General features: G+C 42.1%; 1 protein-coding gene across 1 annotated transcript; it reads right to left on the bottom strand.

Moving 5' to 3' along the window:
- Window positions 1-521: 521 nt before the first annotated feature.
- On the bottom strand, window positions 522-22,902 carry QRFPR (pyroglutamylated RFamide peptide receptor). Its single transcript, XM_062627598.1, is given in 7 exon segments — window positions 522-1,059; window positions 3,033-3,130; window positions 7,661-7,896; window positions 8,676-8,725; window positions 9,312-9,331; window positions 9,333-9,548; window positions 22,802-22,902. Coding segments are annotated over 7 exon segments (1,125 nt in total). The 3' UTR covers window positions 522-655.
- Between the last annotated feature and the right edge of the window lie 214 nt (window positions 22,903-23,116).

The raw sequence follows: 23,116 nt of genomic DNA, 5'->3' as shown, positions 1-23,116 counted from the left end.
GCACATTATGCATGCATTGCTAATTGCTAATATGCTTCCAGATAACGAAATCTGAACATGGTTGAAGAGTTCAGTGACACATGCAATGTTTGAATCTTAATCTCTTCAGAGTCAGAATCTGGCTGGCTCTTCCATATTTTTCTTTTTTTTTCCAAAACAGAATTGCATCTCAGTCTGCATTTTTCCTGAACTTGCAGCTGAAGCTTCCCAGTTCTCAGAGCTGCAGGGAGCACATCTTGAAGTATTAGAGCCATGTCAGATTTCCAAGCTCTCTGTGTAGTTCTTCTCTTCTGGCATTTAGCTATTTGTGCTCCAGCAGTGTGCCAGCATGCAGACATAGAATAAACTGAGCAAGCAGTAGTTGTTTGATTTACCTAAAGCAGAGGGCAAACAAGCCCTATATTAGCTTAGGAAGAAAAGTGGGATTTTTATTTTTTTTTCCTGGAAATAATATGGCAATATCATTTTCCAACATTTTACTCCTCATCTTTATATAATATATAATTTTCTCAACCATTATCCCAACATTAGAATAGCCCACAAAATATTTTCCAACCCTTATTTCAGAATGTAAATTAGAAAGCTATTTTTAATGGCTTATTGAAAGTTACCATATAAAAAGAATGCTTTTCCCATTCTCAAAACCCGGGTGATGCTACTGTCCATTTCCCAATGCAGAATGCACACTGATCTCTGAGCTGAACAAGGCAAAGTGCCTTTTCAAATTCCTTTTTGAAGCAGGCTGATCATAGAACTTGACTTCAATGTTGCCATTGCTGAATGCCTCCCTCCTGACCTTGTCCAAGTCCATGGGGTTTCTCTGAGAAGCCCTTGCCTTCTGCCGCCTTATGGTAGTCCCCAAGTTGCCAAGTTGCCTGGTGGGTGATGCGCTTTCTTTGATGATGCAGAAGCAGATGGTAGACAAAAAAATTTTCTTGAAATTTTCTTTTATGAAAGCATACACGAGAGGGTTGCGAATAGAATTGAAGAATCCTATAATCTGGACAATTGCGAAGATCATTTTGACTGTCACATCATCATACTCCTTTTCAAAATTACCTGGAAAGGAAGAAGGAAATGTGCTGTAAGCACAGAACAGCATTAGTGCCTGTTTATCCTAATTGTATCCAATCCGCCATTAGAAGCTCTCATTTAAAGTCAACAAAAGACCTTGCTGGAGGGTCTTAATGTTAACAGTAGGGCTTTATCAGCACAGAAAATCATAATCTGCCACCTAACCCTGCTTTGTGCACATGTAAATAAGGACAGAGACATTCAAAAGAGGCAATTCATGAGCCAAAAAACTTGCCCAGTAGCCAAGAAATAGAAATCTTCAAGTCTGCAAAGCATAGGCCTCATTTATTCAAGTAGTTCTTCCGGCTCCAAGCTTTATGTCCTTATAAAAATGCACAAGTACTTTAAAACCAGTCCTTGTCTTATCACTAACCACACTGCTTCTTTCTCTGGACTGTCACAGGTCAGCTCAGGGAAGCAAAAAAATGCATCATCTTGGTCACATCTCTCACTTTTTAAGCACCAAGATCACAGAAGACTCGTAATTTCTTGAATCCCAATACTTAATAACCAAACTCTGGTTTATATAGCAAGTAAGATAAAGGCCTTGCAGCATCTGAAATAATTCCTGAACTCAGCAATGAAAACGAGAGCAAACAGTTCATGGAGTGTTGTGGGCAACCCTAACATGGGACAATCCGGACAATTTTAATAGTTACAGCTTCTGCACTTGTGATTCTGCCTAGGCATAAGCATCATTTGGTTTAGCTGCTTGGCTGCAGGACTAGTGATTTATTTACTACAACCTTATTTGTGACAGAAGATGAAAAAAATAGATGCTGCCTTTGGCAAGTACACCACCTATTGCAAACTTCCTCTTGCTCCTACATACAGACTGCTGTGTAGTCCCACTTGCTATCTCAGTACCCATTCAGGGTATGGGGCATGAACAGTGTTAAGACCCCAGAGAATAGGGCAAACAGCATAAAGCAAAGATAAGAAGCAATATATGCACTTTGAAGCTAAGTATCTAGTCAAGACCAGTGAAAAAGCTCAACTGGATTCATTGGGTATTATTCATTAGCATCACTGTGATGCCCAGTATTTATATTTCCAATATGTCTACCTCATTAAAAACAGGGCAGGTGAAGAGATAAATAGTTCATAAATTTCACTCAAAGCAGTACGGCAGTGGATGCAAATAGAAGTCTTCACACGTTAAATTAAAATTTACTTTGAATGAAAAAAGTTACTTGTTCAAGAGGTTTTATAAATTGGAAATAACTTGTAGCTTCTAGTCAAGTGCTATTGACCTTTCAGCAAATGAGGGTGGCATGACTGACATACAAAGAAAAATATCTACATATATGCTTGCCATCCTAACAGTCAAGTCTTGCTTTTTCTTCAGTCTTATAAGACCTAAAAAGTCTCCTTTTCAGGACTGGATTTCGTGCTGTACAAATTTAGAGTCTATGACAACCTTCGTTCTCTTCGTTCTGAAAGAGCTGGTAGAGAGCTTGGGTTCCCTCCCACTCACCCTGCAATAAAGTTCACAAAGATTATCTCTTTGTCTTGTTGCAAACCCATCTTTGTTAGGGGTTTTGTATGTGTGTTTGGTTTTAATTCACACAGCAGGGAAGAAGAGATGTGGCCGAGAAGTTTCTCTCTGATATAAGGTATCTCCCAAACACTATGTTAAGTGTCCTTTCCAAGCCAAATGATTCGCTGATTCTATAATAATAGGTTTTTTAAATGTACTCATTTTTCCATGAGCATTGCAGATCTGTCCATTGCAGATTTGAGAGTATTTCTTGTGTTGTTGGCTATGTATCTCTATTACAAGACAGATCTGGGTTTTATAAGTATGACATTAAACTTTGTTAGTTAAAGGTATCCTATATCTGAGTGCTCCAGCAGCCCCAGCCTTTCACAACCTGTAGTTCCACTATTAAAAAAAAAAAAAAAAAACAGAAAAAGAAAATAAAAGCTTTGTTGCATGACATATGGCAGGTACTCACTGTATTCTATCATCATGTGAATCACATGGAACAGGGCCCAACAGAGTGCAAAGAGAAACACTACCATCACCATCATAACAATTGCTTGCTTCTTCTTGCTGAAATTACATCAAGACATTCCATACTGAGTCACTGAGAGCTGACTGATAGTTACATGTGTCTCCAAGTTAGATCTGTAAATATGTTCTGATGGCTACAGATGTAAACAAAACCCTGGAAGAATGGTCAGAAGTACACAGCTCCCTCCAAAACAAAAAAAATGCAGCATCATATAAATGTAGTACATCAATTAATACCTTTTATTTCGCTCTTTTGGGAAAGCAATACACTTGGCAGCAACATCAAGCAGTGACATGAGCGTAACTTGCAAGGCATTTTCACTCTATTCAAGCACATGCAATTTCCATAGTAAGAGATGGGGGCAAAACAAAACCCAAGAAAAATTAATTAAAACAATCAAAACAAAACCAAACCCATGAAATTCCATTAACAGCTCAAAAAACAGGAGTCCTTTCCTAGATCTGGGAGCACTGAAAATACCTACAGCACCTGATTATGAAGACCTGAGGCCCACTGTAGGAGAGGATCTGGTTTGAGACTGTCTTAAGAACCTGAACGTGCACAAGTCCATGGGACCTGAGGAAATCAATCTGTGGGTCCTGAAGGAACTGACAAATGAAGTTGCTAAGCCACTGTCCATTCCATGGGATATAGTCCCAGAGGGCAGGGGGGCCCAAGACTGTTGGATGATATTCAAGGGTCACCTACTGCAGGCTCAGGAGCGTTGCATCCCAACTAGAAGGAAGTGCAGCAGGAGGGCCAGGAGACCTCCTTGGATGGATAAGGAGCTGCGGAGGAAAATTCAAAGGAAAAAAGAGGCTTATAAAAGGTGGAAGCAAGGACAGGAGGCCTGGGAAGAATACAGGGATGTTGTCCGGGAAGCTAGGGACCAGATTAGGAAAGCTCAGTCCCAGTTAGAAATAAACTTGGCTAGAGATGTTAAGGATAACAGGAAGGAATTCTACAGGTACGTAGCGAATAAAAGACAGACTAGGGACAACGCAGGCCTCCTCTGGAAGCTATCAGGAGACTGGCTACCCTGAATTTGGAGAAGGCTGAGGTTCTGAATGACTTCTTTGCCTTGGTCTCCACTGGCAAAAGCTCTGACCAAACCACCAAAGTCTTGGAAAACAGACAAAGGGATTGTGAGAATGAAGACCTTGGGCCCACTGTAGAAGAGGATCTGGTTTGAGACCATTTTAAGAACCTGAACATGCACAAGTCCATGGGACCTGATGAGACCCATCCGCGGGTCCTGAAGGAGCTGGCAAATGAAGTTGCGAAGCCACTGTCCATCATACTTGAAAAATCATGGCAGTCAGGTGAAGTTCCAGACGACTGGAAAAAGGGACATATAACCCCCATTTTCAAGAAGGGGAAAATGGATGACCCAGGGAACTACAGACCAGTCAGTCTCACCTCTGTGCCTGGCAAAATCTTGGAGCAGATTCTCCTGGAAGGCATGCTAAGGCACATGAAAATCAACAAGGTGCTTGGTGACAGCCAGCATGGCTTCACTAAGGGGAAATCTTGTCTGACCAATTTGGTAGCCTTCTATGCTGGGGCTGCAGAACTGATGGACAAGGGCAGAGCAATTGATGTCTTCTACCTGGACTTGTGCAAAGTGTTTGACACTGTCTTGCATGGCATCCTTGTCTCTAAATTAGAGAGACATCAATTTGATGGATGGATGTCCTGGGTTCAGCAGTAGCAGTCATGTTTCTCCTTTGTGGTAGCTGGTGCAGTGCTGTGTTTTGACTTCCAGTTTGAGAACAGTGTTGGTGAAACCGATGTTTTTGGTTGTTGCTAAGTGATGTTTACCCTGACCAAGGACTTTGTGAGGCTCATGCTCTGCCAGGGAGGAGGGGAAGCCGTGAGGAAGCAGAGACAGGGCGCCTGACCCGGGCTAGCCAGGGAGGTATTCCATACCACAGCACGTCATGCCCGGAGTGGGGGGTAACTGGGAGTTACCCGGAAGGACATGGGCTTCCGGGTGGGACTCGTTTCTTGGCCGGTGGTATTGTATTCTCTTCCCTTGTTATTTTCTCTTATCATTGGTGGTGGTGGTGGTAGCAGGGGTGATTTGTGTTGTACATTGGTTGCTGGACTGTCCTCAACCCGTAGGAGTTGCACCCTTTTGATCCTCCTCCCCGTTCCTCTGGGAGCGGGGAAGGGGAGAGCCCGGGGGGGGGGGGGGGGGGGGGGGGGGACCTCGATTGTTGTCAGCCCAGCACCACTCACTGGGAGTGAGTGAACAAGTTGCCTGACTGGGTTTAAACCACGACAATGGACCACTCAGTGGATAAAGAACTGGCTGGATGGCCGCACACAAAGAGTTGTGGTCAGTGGCTCAATGTCCGTCTGGAGACCAGTAACGAGTGGTGTCCCTCAGGGATCCATGTTGGGACCGGTCTTGTTCAACATCTTTGTCAGTGACATGGACAGTGGAATTGAGTGTGCCCTCAACAAGTTTGCCGATGACACCAAGCTGTGTGGTTCGGTTGATACCCTGGAGGGAAGGAATGCCATCCAGAGGGACCTCGACACGTTTATGAGGTGGGCTGATGCCAACCTTATGAAGTTTAACCATGCCAAGTGCAAGGTCCTACACCTGGGTCAGAGCAATCCCAGGCACAGCTACAGGTTGGGCAGAGAAGAGATTCAGAGCAGCCCTGCGGAGAAGGACTTGGGGGTGTTGGTTGATGAGAAAATGAACATGAGCCAGCAGTGTGTGCTCGCAGCCCAGAAAGTCAACCATATCCTGGGCTGCATCAAAAGGAGCATGACCAGCAGGTCAAAGGAGGTGATCCTGCCCCTCTACTCTGCTCTTGTGAGACCTCACCTGGAGTATTGTGTGCAGTTCTGGTGTCCTCAACATAAAAAGGACATGGAACTGTTGGAACAAGTCCAGAGAAGGGCCACGAGGATGATCAGGGGACTGGAGCACCTCCCGTCTGAAGACAGGCTGAGAAAGTTGGGGCTGTTCCACCTGGAGAAGAGAAGGCTGCGTGGAGACCTCATAGCAGCCTTCCAGTGTCTGAAGGGGGCCTATAAGGGTGCTGCGGAGGGACTCTTCATTAGGGACTATAGTGGTGGGACAAGGGGCAACAGGTGCAAGCTTAAACAGGGGAAATTTAGATTGGATATAAGGAAGAAGTTCTTTACTGTGAGGTTGGTCAGCACTGGAATGGGTTGCCCAGGGAAGTTGTGAATGCTCCATCCCTGGCGGTGTTCAAGGCCAGGTTGGACAAAACTTTGGGTGACATGGTTTAGTGTGAGGTGTCCCTACCCATGCCAGAGGTGTTGAAACTGGATGATCTTAAGGTCCTTTCCAACCCTAACTATTTTATGATTCTATGATTACACAGAGAATTTGACACAAAATGAAACTATACCGCAACATTCAACCTTTGCTGGTAGGCAAAGCGCAAGAGCTAGAAACACACCCCCTGCCTGCACTGCAATATCTCACAAACTCAAGGTATACATGAATTTACTGTCATCCCCAAATGGATATACAATTCATGTAAGTACCTTTATAGATCCGAAGATGGATCTCTCGCTTGAGCTAAATAAGCAGCACTTGACTGGTAGCAGTTACAGGGACTGCTCCCTGCTGTATGGAAATTATGTGAGTAGCTGCCCAATGATTACATGACCGCTTAACTCCTGTGAGGTTATACTCTCCATCAGTTCTGATACGCAGTGGTCAGCTTCCTTAGGCACTTCATTGGGCAAATATCTAAGGAACCATTGATCTTTAAGCTGCTTGTCAGTATTCTTCCTACAGTCGATACTTAAGGTGATACTCTCCTCAATGAGCAGAACCATTAACAATTCAGGCAACAGATGAATTTGCCAAATGGAAAGGAAAAACTTGAGGCAGTATTAAGTGCAACCTGTACTTACTGCTAAATAGTGAAGTTGGTAATCATTAATTTTCATAACTTGTCAGAGCATTACCATTTGAATAATCTCATGCAAACATTTGAGAACACTCAAAATTCTTTGGAAGTTGTATGAAGTTCAACTGTAAAAGTAGGTTTCGAATTCTGATTTTCCCTCCACACCCCGTATGCCAATTTAAGTTACAATAAGATCATAAAGAGGTATTCACAGTCTCAGAATTATATAAGGAACTTCCCAAAGAATATTTAGAGACCATGTAGTAGCATTTTCCCCAAGTCATGTTCTAACTCATGAGCCCTATCTTCTAAAAAAAAGCATTTCACGCTGTATGAATTGTATTGAAAGAGCTTGACATCCAAGGTGTGGCTACACTATACTTTGAAAACAGTCTATTAAGGTTGCCTTGAATTGGGTACCTAAGCATTAAATAACTAGCTAGCTTTGGAAAACTGGTCTATGCTTGCAGACAGTCAGATTTTCCACACCCCTCTTTTTTTTTTGCACCCCTTTTCAAGAGCTGCCAAGAAAAAAACAGAACAAAACAAATAAACAAAAAAACAAAACCCCAAAACTGGCCAAATAAAAACAACAAAAAAAACAAAAACACAAAAAAGGGAAAAAAAAAAAAAAGGAAAAAATAAAAAACAAATAACCAGAACCTTGGTATCTTAGACATTTCACTGCCATGAATGATTTGAAGAACTGAAGCATCTGCCATTCATTTCTTAATCCAGAGTTCATAGCCAATTTTAGTGGACAAAAAGAGCATCAGCATCAGTGGAAGAAGGAAAAATATAATAAGAATAAAGGTTGTATATATCTTCTGATAAATTGGACTGGCCCATTCTTCCAAGCAACAAACATACACCTTTTCATATAGAAAGTCATATTTCACCTGTAAGAAGTTTAAGAGAGATGAGTTACTGCAGTATTCACCCCAAGTGTAAAAACCAAGCACATTCAAATATTCCTTGCTCTTAATATAACAACCAGCATTAAACAGAGAGACTTTTCAAAGTGACAGTTCTTCCACACACTTTTCCACATGAAATATTGATTGGTCCAAATTGACACAGAGAGGTCAGGAGATGCTCTGATCTCCTCCTCTAAACTTCCTTTTTTTTTTTTTTTAAATGTGGACTTTCAGTGGAGACCTTGGCTGCATATTTTGCAGGTATAGATGGGAGCACAGAAACCTCACATATTAGTCACTTAAAAAAAATGAAACAAATTTGTTAACATTCAGACTGGTGAGAGCACATTCTGACAAGCCTTTCCCTCCCACCCCCACCCAGAGTGTATGCTAACTCCTTACACTGTAATGGGCATTTTAAACTAGGCACAGTTCTTCCAAATCTCGGAGAATACTGTATCATCCTCAGTCATCTAAGCCCTACACTGCTGTGTGCCAGTGCACCTATGAACTGAAAGGAAGCCCCAGTGGAATTCACAGGTGTAATTACTGCTCTTCGAAGTAACTAGTCCCTGCTGGCAGTCCTTCCAGTGCATGTAAGTACTAATCCTTAGACTGTCATGCTGGCACACAGAACAACAGCTCCATTTTTCGTATCCCGCTCACTTCTTATGAATTTTTTTCAGTTTCATTGCTGAACGTACAGAAAGATCCAGCAAGGACCGCATTTCAAATGTAAATTCCCATTTCACCTAACATACCTCAAGCCACGTAGCTGACCCAGCAATAAATCCCAGCAACCAGACTATGCCTGCAAACAAATACAGTTTTAATACTTTGTACAACAAGCAGCATAAGTTTTGGTACACAGTTTAACAGCATCATCTTTAAGAAGTCAGGCAAAGTAGACAATTTAAATAAAGCACAGTTTTATAGGAGGCATACATCAGTCATCATTCACATCAAGAAGTAACAGCATGCTCTTTTTCAGTTTTCTTTTTTCCAGTTTTCTTTCTCTCAATCTACCTTCATTTACTGGTATTCAGGTGTAAAGGCAACTTAATTAGCATGAGCAGGATTACATATGTTCTCTTTGTGTTACAATGGAAGGACCACAACAGTTGCCAAAGGTTTATCAGAGTCTTGGTTAAATCAATCTTTTGACTTCAGATTCCAAGTCCATTGTTAGGGTTTTGGCTAGTAATTATTACACATATCTGTACATATAGGCACTATCCTTGAGCCGTTTCATACATGTTACCAAACTTCTTACCGTTAAGTCTATCTCTGATTCACTGGTCATATCAGTGCCTCCTGTTCTGCCATGCCATCTACACCAGCTACACTGAACATTATTTCTCCGCACACATGGTTACTGGAGGTGCTTAAAATCTTACCAAGCATCATGAAAGCTCTTATTGGTGTACTGCCACTTCATTTTTAGTGAATGCACAATTCCCTGGTGTCTTTCCACAGCAACACAGGTCATGGTAAGAATCTCGGTTACAATGGCAGTGGATTGAACAAATGGTACCATCTTGCAGGCAAAGGTACCTGCAATAGTCAGAAAGTAAGGTACGCTACTGTTGTAGTTCAGAAAAAAGCTATTAGTACCAGGCTTTGCTATTAAAGTGCTATTGTGCAAAAACAACACACTAAGATGCTTAGATGTATTTTATCAGCTGAACTGCCAAGTCACCTTTGAAGCTGTTCATCAACTGCAGCTTTTAGTAGTCATTCTTCCATTGTACACACTATCTGCAAAACCAAGACTTCTAATGACACATTTGCTTCCCCTGTATCAGTCTGACACTTATTTCTATTTCACTTTTGGCCAAGTCTTCCATCCCCTATTTTCAAATATGCCAAATTACAGGGATATTTATTATGTTTTATCTTAGCAGATTATTCTCCAGTTTTATGTAAGTATTGGCATTAACAGTTCAAAAGTTTACCTTTTCTGCTGTCACAAATATATTCCTTCTGCTCATTTAAATACCACTCTCTCCATACACTTTGGCACTTGATGCATCATTCTGCCAAGTGATGAGTCTTCTAACAGGCATATCATAAGAGGTGCATCATCATCTTCATCTTTCTGTTCTCCAAGTCTTCCTCTTTCCCAGTTTCCTGGGTTCAGCAGTAGCAGTCATTTTTCTCCTTCTTAGTAGCTGGTGCAGTGCTGTGTTTTTGACTTTCAGCCTGGGAACAGCGCTGATAACACCAATGTTTTTAGTTGTTGCTCAGTAATGTTTACCCTGACCAAGGACTTTCTGAGTCTGATGCTCTGCCACGGAGGAAGGGAAGCCGGGAGGAAGCAGAGACAGGACACCTGACCCAAACTAGCCAAAGGGGTATTCCATACCACAGCACGTCATGCCCAGTACAGAAACTGGAGGGAGTTACCCGGAAGGACTAGTTCACTGCTCGGTCGGGCTGGGTATTGGTCAGCAGGTGGTGAGTTCTTGTATTCTCTTCCCTTGTTATTTCCCTTACCATTATTATTATTGGTGGTAGCAGTAGTTTTTTGTGTTATACCTTAGTTACTGGACTGTTCTTATCTCAGCCCATGGGAGTTACATTCTTTCAGTTCTCCTCCCCATCCCTCCAGGAGCAGGGAGAAGAAGGGTGGGGAGTGAGCGAACTGCTGTGTGGTACTGAAATACCGGCTGGGCTTAAACCACGACACCCAGTTAACACATTATGTTAATGACACTGTTCAAATTAAATGCAGTTTCTTGTCTGCATTTTCACAGCTGTGTAGGTACCTATTGTATTTATGTACAGCTACCACAGATCTTCATCTTTCACTGGTGCTGTAACTTCCCAGAAGTACATATTCCATTCTTAACGTAGTAGTCACTCTCCATTTGAACCCAGGACACGTTACTCATCCTCAAGCCCCAGCCATCTTTGAAACTGTGGTGTAAATTATTCTCCCAAAAATCTTATGCTAACACCCTTGCCAACCAACTTCTTACTGACTCATTTTCTGACCTTGAGATAATTTTGCATGTCCACATTCTCACAGCTCTCTCACATTCTTAAAGTTCAGAATCATATATTCAATTCAGTAACAGCTGGGGTTATTTCCCTTAATTTCATCATTAATTATACCTTACCCAGATATAAACCATAAACTCAAATCAGTCAAAGGAATATCTGATCCAATTGCAACTCAAGTTTTAAGATGCTACAGACACCTAAAGCAACAAAAGCATTAAAAAAAAAAGAAATAAAGAAAGAAGAAACTATCAAAACTTAATCTGTCCTCCATGAATAGAACAAGGAAAAGGGAAACCTCCATCTGCCAGGCCAAGCTAAAAGCCACTGTAGCTTAAAGAAGGAACTGGTTTCCTACTGGTCTCAATTCTGGTTGCACAAAAAATTGCTTTTTCTGTGACTCCAGAAAGAAGAAGAAGAGGGCAAGGAGCAAAGGATGGAAGTCAAGTGTCCTTCAAGTACATATCCAATACCAGCAACACAGTGAATGTGCATGCAGATCGCATTTAAAACAGAATAAAAATACCCCATGCAGCCCAATTTCAAGCTACTTGAGTAAGTAAGATCTTAGCACGCTCAGTAGGAAATGTGTGGAAGAAGATGCACTGGGCTGCTTGTCTGTTTCTCACTTAACATATTTTTCAAGGGTGTCAGAACAGGAGCAAGACATCTTGACATCAACTGCAATTTATATTATAAACTTGGCTTCAGTAAGCACAAAGTAGAAACACAGCCCTTATGAAACAGCCAATATCTTATTAAATTAACCCATAACATTCCCGTAGGTAAGTTTAGGAAATGCAGGTTACATGAATGGACAGTGAGGTGGATTAGGAACTGGCTGAATGGCACAGTTCAGAGGGCTGTGATCAGCCAAGCAGAATCCAGTTGGAGGCCTGTGGTCAGTGGTGTTCCCCAAAGACCAATACTGGGTCTGGTCTTTTTCAGCTTGTTTATCAATGACCTGGACTTAGGGCTAGAGCGTACCCTCAGCAAGTTTGCCAATGATAGGCTGGAGATTTGGGCAGAGAAACCTAATGAGGTTCAACAAGGGCTAGTGTAGGGTACTGCACCTGGGGAGAAAGAACCCCAAGTACCAGCACGGGTTGGTGGCTGACCTACTAGAGAGCAGTTCAGCTGAGAAGGAGATGGTAAGTTTACTATGAGCCAGCAGCGAGCCCTTGCGGCCAGGAGGGCCAATAGTATCCTGGGGTTGCATCAGGAGGAGTGAGGCAGCAGGTCGAGGGAGGCGATCCTCCCCCTCTACTTGGCCCTGGTGAGACAGCATCTGGAGTACTGTGTCCAGTTCTGGGTTCCTCAGTACAAGGCAGACAAAGAGGTACTGGAAAGGGTCCAGTGGCAGGCCACAGGGATGATTGAGGCTTTGGAGCATCTTTCTTATGAGGAGAGACTGTGGGAGCTAGGCCTGTTTAGTCTAAAGAGCAGACTGAGAGGGTATCTCATTAATGGATATGAATATCTCAAAGTCGAGTGCACAGAGGATGCTGCCAGACTCACTTCAGTAGTGCCCAGCAACAGGATGAGGAGCAATGCCCATAAACTAAACCACAAGAAGTTTCACCTCAACATGAGGAAGAACTTCTTTACGTTTAGGGTGGCAGAGCACAGGAACAGGCTGCCCAGGGAGGTTGTGGAGTCTCCCTCTCTGGAGACATTCAAAACCTGCCAGGATGCCTTCTTGTGTATCCTGCTGTAGGTGGCCCTACCTTGGCAGGCGGGTGGACTAGATGATTTCCAAAGGTCCCTACCAACTCTAATGATTCTGTGAACCAAAGTATCTCATCCATTTATCACCACACCAGTACAGTATGTGCTACACATACAAGCACCAAATCTACTCAGTCAAATTTACAGTCCTTCAACCAGTGTGTTGAAACTTCTGTAGCAAGATTACGAAAATCAAGCTCAAATCATACCTTCTTTGCTTAAGGGAAATGGTGAATACAACCATAGAAGAGGCTATGGCACACCATCTCTGGCCACTTCTGGAAAGTCAGCTTACTGCCATGAGTAAAGCAGAGCTAAAATCATCTTCAGCCAAATACAAATCCTACTCCTTTTGACAAAAAGTAGAGTTTCCACTATTGGTTTCAAGTTTTTTCTTCACTAAGTTAGAAGTGACTCCTGATACAAATAATACGAACATAAAAGCAAAATTTGCACATGAAATAAATGTTTAAGTTCCTGTTTCACTAAAGAAATTAGTTCTATTTTGGGTGCTGGAGCTGTGGAGGAAAAAAAACCCAAATCCACACAACAAACCTTACCTGTTGCTTCAAATCACACTGGTTTATATCAGCCCTCATTATTTACTCTTACCATTGTGCTTTGAGGACCTCTTCTTATCACTTCCAAACAAAACCAAAAAACGTATTTTCCAGAAGACTTTATTATGTTTTTTTTTAAATTTAGAAGCAAAATATGTACCATAAGAATCAGATGCTCAGCATTTAATATTTAATAACATCAGGGACCTTCAGAGAAAAATCTGTCAGATTTTGTTTTATTTAAGAAGGGCATACCCATCTTTCCTTATCTCTGTGGGAAGCTGCAGGCCACTCCAAAGTAACTGCATTAGGAAGAGGTATCAGCCACCTTGTTTCAAGTTCAAATCCGTGCATTTTCATGCCAATCCTACATCCCTCCTGTTTGAGCTCTGCAAGAAATTCAAGTCCATCAAAACTCTTCTGCAGGTCTGAGTCTTCAAAAATTCACATACACAGTTGGAGAGGAAACTTTACTTGTGTTACCCCAGATACATGTGGCCAGAAATTGAAAAATACAGAGAAACAAATCTTTCTTGTTATGTCACCTCAGGTAATCAAGAGCTATGGGGTGTAATTTTAAAAAGCCAAACGAAGGTCAAGGTGGCCCTCAAACCTCCTTACACAGTTTATTTCTCTTGCCACTGCTGCGACCATGAATTCTAAGCACTGGACGTTGCAGAAGAGGCACAGAGTGAAAAATTAAGACTTCTCCTCTGTCAGCTCCAGTGAGTGTGCTGACTTAATGTTCTTCCCTTGCCCATCGCTGATGAAAGGGTTTCTGCTGCAAAGAAGGACTGATGAATTACATAGAAGAGAAGGTAGATTTCTGTCTTAATACATATATTTTCTCTCTCTCTGTACTTCACCCTGCTCCTGTTAAGTATCGGCCAAGCTGATGGAATCAATATTAAACACAGTTCTTGGAGCTCAGCCTAAAGAAATCACCTCGTTCTGGATGTCAGAAAACAAATTCTGGAAATTGCCATCTGTAAGTAACCCTTCCAACAAATCTGCCCTCTCCAGGGAAATCCTTTGGCAACAGAAAGGTTGCCATTGTTTCATCTGGAAGAGTGTGGAACAAGACTCTACTCCCCATAATTCAAAACTTTCCAGAGAGGGAAGAGAGTCTGTCCCACTTTGGATACAGAGGACTCAATGGATGATAAGGCACCTCAGATGCAAGATAACATTTCCATTACTTTTCACTTATAGGCTCAATCCACCAGCTTCTGTCTTTCAGGAAGGCGTGCTGCAGTACGTACACCCAGGTCACCAAAAGAGCTTGAGATCTGCAGCAGGGCTCAATAATTGGCAGATTATTCTGCCTTTTGTACTCTGATAGTGGGAGTAGTTACCAAACGCCACACCACACTGACAGTGGACTGTAGGAAACATGCTACTCATGGCAATCCACAAGTAGGCAACAACTCTGTTACTCCCAGAAGGAGTTCATCACAGTTCACTTGTCATAAGTCATTGCAATGACCATTTTTTGCCCTAGGACAGTGGGTTTCATGCTGTGTAGCTGCTACATCTTGTGAAATAGTTTTTCCTTTCTTAAAATAGTTAATACATGTTCTGGCATTTTAAAGCTTTAAAGATTGGTATTCCATACTCCAGAGCAAAGCAATTGAATTACTCCTCTTTTACTCTCATCTTGCAAAACCACTTAAAAGTCCTGACTCCTGTTAGACCAAATGCTAACAGTAACAGTTAAAAAGAAGAGGCCCTATTCACTTCTGTTTGATGATGTTTTCCTCTGTAAGACTAGTATTTACTACCCTTTAATAATCCTTTTACAAGTTACAAAGGAAAAAAATAACCACTTCAAATGCAAGACAGCATCACTGAGAAATTATTTGGGAAAAAATTGGTGAATAGAATAAAAAACCTTGGAAAGATGGACTGTGACAGAAGTAACCAGAGGAAATCAACAGAAATCAAAATTTGCTAGCATTTCTTGGTCCTACAATCCCCTTCCACAAAAGAGCTTTCAGAGCAAATCCAGAGTGAGACAAAGGCTGCAGACCGGGAGATAAAATATTTCTTATCCTTTTTGATGAAATTAGAACTAAGACTCAGGCTTTTTTTTTCATTTAAGACTCTTCCTACTGTGATTAACCTGCACTTCCTCTGAGAAGGTAATTAGAACAGTCACACTTCTATGAACCCCATGGACTAGATTTTCAAAAAACATCTGATGATTTAACAAGCACTAGTCTCAGTGAAAGTCAGTGTACACCACCACTTCCAGAAACCTCAGCAAATGGCTAATCCTATCTTTTTTGATCTGCATGCTTGCTACTTTGCCATGATTTGAAGAGCAGCTGAATCAGTCCCTCTAAACTCCAGAAGGTTTTATTACATCAAAATATGTTTTATCCACTAGAAGTCTGCAGCAGTTTTCTAATTAAAGACGGTAACAATATGTCAGAAAGGAGAAAAAAATCAGTTTATGAAATACCCTATACACTACTCTACTTGCAGTGCACAAACAATACACACAATATTCAATTAGGCATAAATTACAGGCCCCTTAATATGGCCAGGCACAGGCAATGTGGGGCTTATGTGAAAAATAATCAGGCTCTTGGGCTATAACCCATGTATGTTTTAAACATTCTTTAATACTGTTGCAACTGGTGACCCTACCAAGATGTTATTGCACCATGGTTTTGTTAGGTGTGATTAATTTCACGTAACCCATATTATTCTAAATTAGATCAGCTTGCTCTGAATGAGTCCTTTCTTTCTTTCAATTAGAATATCAAATCATTATTCTTTCTTTTTAGTGTTTTGCATAGCTCCAGCTAGAAAGGGTAGTACAATGTGCTAAGCAGCAAGAGACTCATGCTTCTGCTGCTTTTTTTCATGTTACCCTGCTGTCCCCAAAACTAAAATTTACAGAGGGAGATATATCTGTGAAAACACAGAATTCAAGGTACAGGCAGATTCCAGGGTATAATTCTTGTGAATAAATCACTTTAGGGCATTTAGCTGAATGCATATTAAAAATGCTGGGAATGACAGTATACGGAAACAATTTAATTTTGTGCTTTTAAGGGTTTGGGATTTGTTTTCAGCCTGGCTAAGGATTATGATGATCACTTCCCTGACAGGTTGGCTACTTTACTTCCAGTTATTGTATCCCCATGAATCAAGTGTCACAGCAGATAGTGTCAGTACATACATGTTATTGCTACATAGTGAAATTGGAAAATTGGTGTGAACACATTCTGCAGCATTCAACACATTCTACATTAATCTCTAGAACACAGGTGAATGTCCAAGACAACTTTTGTTAACATGGAAAAGGTTATGGATCAAGAAAAAGAAAGGCTGTCCGGGCATAAAAAGAGAGGGTGACCAGCTGCCACCTCCTTTGGGCAGCAGGTATAGAGGAAATGAATTTGTCACACAGTCACATCAAACTACCGAGGTAGTCAGGTGACTGGTAAATGCGGTGGCAAGAATAAGACTGAGGGGAAAGGACAGGAGTGGGAAGAGATGGAGTCTCCCTCTCACAGCCTGTGTGGGCAAAAAGTGAGTCTGTTTCACCCTTCAAGCAGCACTTCAGCACTAGGTTATACCTTGCTTTTGAATAACAGGTTAAAAGTGGCTCCAGTTCCAAAAGAATTTAAAACATTATTAAATTATTAAATAACCAAATGCCATAACCATCTAGAAAAAGATATGTAGGATTTTCACTGTCAGTTACAGAATACCGGCCTAAGGCTGAAACAACAGAAAGCTGTCATAGATGCAATTGCACAAGGGGGCTGCAGGAGGCTTCTACAGGTTTCTAAAGTATCATTAAGCGAAGTGAGATTTGTAGAAGCAGCTAAGTGTTCAGTTGCCACCCCTTTCAACTCTCCTGACAATCTGAAGAGGCTCGAATCTTTGTGTGATGGTACAACAGCTTTTACAGCACTTGACAAACCTGGCATCAAGAGTCTTCTGCAGTGTTATTCAAAGACAAAAAAGGCCAATAAAGTGGGAAAAAGCAAGTACCTTATAACAAACAAACAAAAAAGGCAGGAGTTTTCTGGAACAAGCCTGGGCATTAAAGATGAATTGTGTAATAAAAGCTGGGAACCTTAAATTGACTGAAGTGCAAAGGAACAAGCTGGTCGTTAAGCAGTGTCAGTATCAATAGACATTTTGGACACAATTGATTTTTTGCATTACAGAAATGTGTTCAGGGCCACTGTAGTCTTTCTTTTGTATGACTGTGAGAGATTTACCAAGTAAACACTGTGAAATTAATCTAAGTTTCCTTCTGAACGTAAAGGAGACAAGAAAAATAGAGCTATGAATCAAATCTTTGTCATTTAATATTTCACAGCTGTCATATTGCACACTACCCACCATGAACTTTTTACATTATTTAGACCATTTTCCCTAAAAAATGTTTAGCCTATTAAGGAATCAGTGGCAGGAACTTTGCAGTTTTTCAAGGACTGTTTTGACCATGGCTTCATGCACGATTCCAGTCCTGTATTTGAATGAAGTATTTAGTTGAAATAGGCAAAGACAGTTTGCCATAAATCAGAAAGTCTCATGCCTAAACACAAGTTAGATTTTTCCCAAATCCTCAGAAGTTCAGTCACTTCATATCAAAGAGCTTATCCACCTCTCCCTGGTAGTGCAACAAGTATTCCAGAATTCATGACCGTTGACCCCATTGTCCCAACATCACAGCAACCAGGTGATGATGTGCTCCCCTGGTTGACAGGTAAAATCTTTTCGCATATCCTATAGTTTGGTTGAGGTCCAGAGTCGAGAAGTCACCTCTTCTTCTTCCTCTTCCTCTGATCCATGTAATAATAACTCTTCTTCGGATGCTGTCCCCTCTAGTAAGTGCATTGGTTCTTCATCTTTCTTCACTGTACGGGTTGCTCTTTGTGCCTCTTCTTTTTCCCTTTCTTACAGGGCAGCTGGTGTTGGCACAAACTGGTCCTTTGGTTTAGCTGCAGTGACTATCCCTGTGGTTGGAGTGGCTGCAGTATCTGTTATCAGGGTTGGTTCACCTGCTGTGCTTCAGGGTTGAGCAGCACCAGCTGCTGTTGCTGTTGGGGTTTGAGTAGCTGCTGTACTTGTCGCTGGGGTTGGTGTAGCTGCTGTGCTTGAAGTTGGAGTAGCTGTGTTGTCTGTTGTAGTTAGAGTCTGAGTAGCTGCTGTACTTGTCGCTAGGGTTGGTGTATCTGCTGTATTTGGAGTTGGAGTAGCTGCATTGTCTGTTCCTTTGCCATCAGATCCAGAGACATTTTTTTTCTTTTTGAAGGTACTGGATAGTGTTGAACAGGGCTCTGTAAACATAGGCCAAGCCCCAGCACATTGCCATGATTTGTCCCTCTCTGGTATGACCAGGATGAAAACATACCTCATAAGAGTGTTTTACTTCTTTTTCTGGATTTTGCACTTGTTCAGTGGTGAAGTTCCAAAGCACTGGAGGGGCCCACTGACCTAGATACTTGCCCATACTGTCCCACACACCCTGCCACTCATGACTGTCCACCCTCAGGGAAAATCTCTTGGTCCTCCTATATCATTGTCTAACCCTAGACAAGACCCAAACCCGACTCTGCTGAACTTTTGAGATCAGACGAAATGGTCGTGGGTAAAACACACTCTGTATGTGTGCCAGCATGGTGATCCCCATCACAATCAGGGTACCCAAAGGCCATTCAAAACCTTCAGAACTCTCAAATGATGCTGTAAATAGTATGATGGGTGGGCTGGGAATGTAAGGGAATGTCTGCTTCATTGGTTGACTACCCAAGGAGGGAAAAAAAGATGTGCAATTGCTAAACACTTCCATTATATACCTCCCAAAGTACAGAGGTAATGACCACGCTGGGAACACAAGCCAGATCAGTTTCATGATCAATGATTCTATTGTATTACAAGTCATTACCATAAAGTACAGTGAAACAAGAAACTTAGCCCAAGCCCCCCGGCTGATAAACACTAAACTAGCAAATACCGGCTGTAAGTAAGGTACAAAATGCTGAAACTGTGAGATCAAGAGGAACAACTTTGAGAGCCAATAAATCAGCATTGTGACAAGTGACTATTAATCTGAAACAGTGAATGCTTATCACAGATATGATCAGACACACTCTGGTCAGATCTATCGTTATCTCAATCCTTTGTGCCCCACATTGGGCACCGCAAAGACCTGTTGTGGTTTAAGTCCAACCACCAACCCAAAACCACGCAGCCGCTTGCTCACTCTCCCCTTGCCTTTCTCCCCCTGCTCCCGGAGGGATGGGGAGGAGAATCGAAAGAATGTAGCTCTCATGGGTTGAGATAAGAACAGTCCAGTAACTAAGGTATAACACAAACCACTGCTGCTGCCATCAATAATAATAATGCTAAGGGAAATAACAAGGGAAGAGAATACAACCGCTCACCACCAGCCGACTGATACCCAGCCTGACCCAAGCAGCGATCTAGTCCTTCCGAGTAAGTCCCCACAGTTTATACACTGGCCGTGACGTGCTGCAGTATGGAATACCCCTTTGGCTAGTTTGGATCAGGTGTCCTGTCTCTTCTTCATCCCGGCTTCCCCTCCTCCATGGCAGAGCATGAGACTCAGAAAGTCCTTGTTCAGAGTAAACATTACTGAGCAGCAACTAAAAACACTGGTGTTATCAGCACTGTTTCCAAGCTTAAAGTCAAAAACACAGCACTGCACCAGCTACTAAGGAGAAAAATGACTGCTACTGCTGAACCCAGGACAGTTTCTTACCAGTGGAACAGATAGGAAACAGCTACCATGAGATACCAGGAGAGTCCCAGTCTGCAGAACCTTGTATGAGAACTAGGCATCTGTTGATCTCGATTATGTCATACAGCAAACCTATTGCTCCAGGGAGCAAGATTTGTACAGTAAAACCAAAATTTTATGGAGCAGAACACTGCAACTGGAGGACAACCTCTGTCGGGAGCTCACACTAGTCCGGCAGAGAAAGGCTGGGCTCTACAACACAATTTCATATGTCCTTTCTAAGCACTTACTATTTCAGACTGAAAATGGTAGACTACATGTTCAAAACAGTTCTTATAAGCACACTTTGATATGGTCAAGTGTAAACTTGATTGTATTAAACCAATCTGCTGCAATGAGAACTTAATGTGTTATTAGCACTGACTATGAAAAATACCCTAAAGCCAAACGAACCAATACTGGAAGAAGACACTTCTGGCTATGCGAATATTACTCCTCTTACTCTACAAGTCTCACCTATCAGTTTAATGTTCTCATTTTTAAAATAACAAGTCCCTTGCCTCAGGAAGCTTTGAGAGCTCCATGCTGCTGACTGTTTGACCTTTCCCTCACCGTTACCAGGGAAGCAGAGTTGACAAACTGGAGGAAGGGAGTTCAAAAACCAAACTGTTCAATTTTCAGCCCTTCAAAAGTATGCCCGTGAGCAAGCAGCCTGAGTAGAATGAAGGGAATGCAGCTGGAGAAAAACAGTTACAGCTTTTAGTGTGTGCATGGTCAAAAATCAGTGTGGCTGTTCCCACTATAAGTAGAATTTATTGTGTTCATTAGTACCCTAGTGAGGTTATTGCAGGCCAGCCCAAGAGATACTGGGCAACATCAGGGTCTGAAACGTGTATAAAGAAAAAAGAAGATGGACTGACCTGCTGCTGTCGATCTCAGATCTTGACTGCTCATCAGTGCTTGGTTTTGCTCTAGACAAGTGCAAGTCCTGGATGAGAGTGCTGCGGGGTGGGATACCTCTCCTCATCAGTTGTTTCTGAGACTAGCATCTGGCGGAAGTCTGCTTAAACCAAAACCCCTTCAGAACTGAGTTGTTTCCTGCTGTATCCAGAAAGGAGGTAACAGAGAAAGCAGTCACATAACTTACCTCTTCCAGTTCAGTACAGGTTTGAAGAAACTCTTAACAAAATTGCAATTAATGTGTTTTGTGAATAGCAAGAAAATTACAATGCTGCATTCAGTCCTGCAGGTGAGCTCGGGGAAGCACAGACTGAAAGGTTAAGAGACAGTGTCCAAACACTGTCAGTGCTTACGTGACACTGACACAGGTATGTACCTGCCACCACCCCATTTACACTGCAAAAGGTGGGCCACCGGATTCTTTTTTGTCCCCCTTCACACTGTGGAAGAAGTGAGCCCCCCCCAGAAGTCAATGTTATGTAACAAATGCCACAATACAGTCTAACAAAGCACCACAAACCACTTACTAGAAAGGTCTCATTCATCTACATAAACAGATGAGATGTGGATGAATGAGACACCCTCCCCATGCACATGAAGAAAATGTTCAAAGCTTTCATTCGTTTTTTATATTTATTTTTCCACCCCAAAATATATTTAGGTGAGTCTTCAATTCAAACAGGCTGAGAATCACTGCCCTGTCCTCCCCCCTCCCCAGGGCAGCGCAGCCACATCTACAACATTCCTGCCAGATTGTTGTCTCTCTTGAATCCCTTCAGCTCACCTACGCATTCATCAAGGTCAATTCCAAGAGTTCATTAATGAACAGCCTCCTGACACATGCAGCATTTGCTTGTGTGGAGAATGTCTCAGGGGAATATTTTACTTTTTTAAGACATGACTTAGCAGGCATCCAGGGGGAAGAGAGACTGACTGCTAGCCAAGGAGGTAAAGGGAAAAAAACCCCAAACCGAAGCACACAAACCTGTCACCTGGGGCAGAGGATGGGCCATTTAATCCAGTAATTGGCTGCCAGCAGCAACAGTCATGAAAGAACATCAGAAGCACAGGGCTCTCCCCTAGCTCCTAGAATAAGCAGGTGAGGACAGTGCGAGCAAGACACTGTCTGATTTAAAGCCTACCAATGGACCCATCTGCATGAACTTCTTTTTCTATTGTGTTGGTTTTAGTCATGGACTCCACAGTACTATGTAACAGCAAGTTCCCTACTTTAATCACGTTATGTGAAATTTGTTTCTTTTCATTTTGTTTTTAAACTTACTACCTGGCAACATTGCTTGGGGGGGGCTGACTCTTCTAGTATGAAAAGAGTAAACAAGGACTCCTCTTCTCCTGGTCATTTATTGGTTCACTGTCTTCTTTCATCCCTTCTCACCAGCCATTTTTTGTCTCAGCAGCAGTCCCTGCATCCTTTTGATCTCTAAGCAGCATATATAGCTCATAGGCCACAATAACATCAAGGCTCTGCCTGCACATGGACTGAAGCAAACTGTGACAAGTTATGATTTGTTGGAATGTAGCATTATCTTGAACCACACATGCTGGGAGGGCTGCTTGGATCCTACTGTGCAACGGAGGAGTCTGGTGAGTTAGATCAGAGACTCCAAATACACACAGATAAAGATATATCAGCCTTAAGTGAAGGTGACACAGTTGTTTCTGACCCAAGGCAAAATGGTATGCAAACAGGTTAAATGATTAAGCAATCATTTTGACTGGTTTTTGTTTCCTCTGGCCAGAGAATGGCAGTTTATTTATATCACTGTGAATGGCACTACGAGGTGGCTGTTATACTATATCCTTAAGGTTATTAAATGTTTTATACCCAGCTATATGGGAGAATTACTGCAGATGCTCTTCATGAAGCAGCAAGTTAGATTACCTGAAGGTAACAGGATCCATAAAATGTTTTAAAATCTTAACATAGAGCAGGAGGGAAGAGGGGGCGGACACAACACCAGCTTCATTCTCTCCACAGGTCATGTCGACTACAAGGAAATTTTTGGCTGTGCCTAGCAAGGAAGAACTTGCAAGAGACTTTTTCAAATGAATTCTACATAAAATGCAAGCGATGCTGTTGAGATGGTGAATACAATGAAAAGTAAACTGTGATGAAATACTGGCTTACTGAATTTATTTGTTAGCAGCAGTGGATGTCAACACTGTAAAATAATTCTGCTTCTAAGCTGCCATTGCT

This window comes from Pezoporus occidentalis, unplaced genomic scaffold (genome assembly GCF_034315485.1).
Source record: "Pezoporus occidentalis ecotype Australia unplaced genomic scaffold, CSIRO_AGI_Poc_V1 ctg303, whole genome shotgun sequence".
In the NCBI taxonomy this organism is placed as follows: domain Eukaryota; kingdom Metazoa; phylum Chordata; class Aves; order Psittaciformes; family Psittacidae; genus Pezoporus; species Pezoporus occidentalis.
Note: the sequence above shows the minus strand (reverse complement) of the source record. Positions and strands in the feature narration are given on the sequence as shown.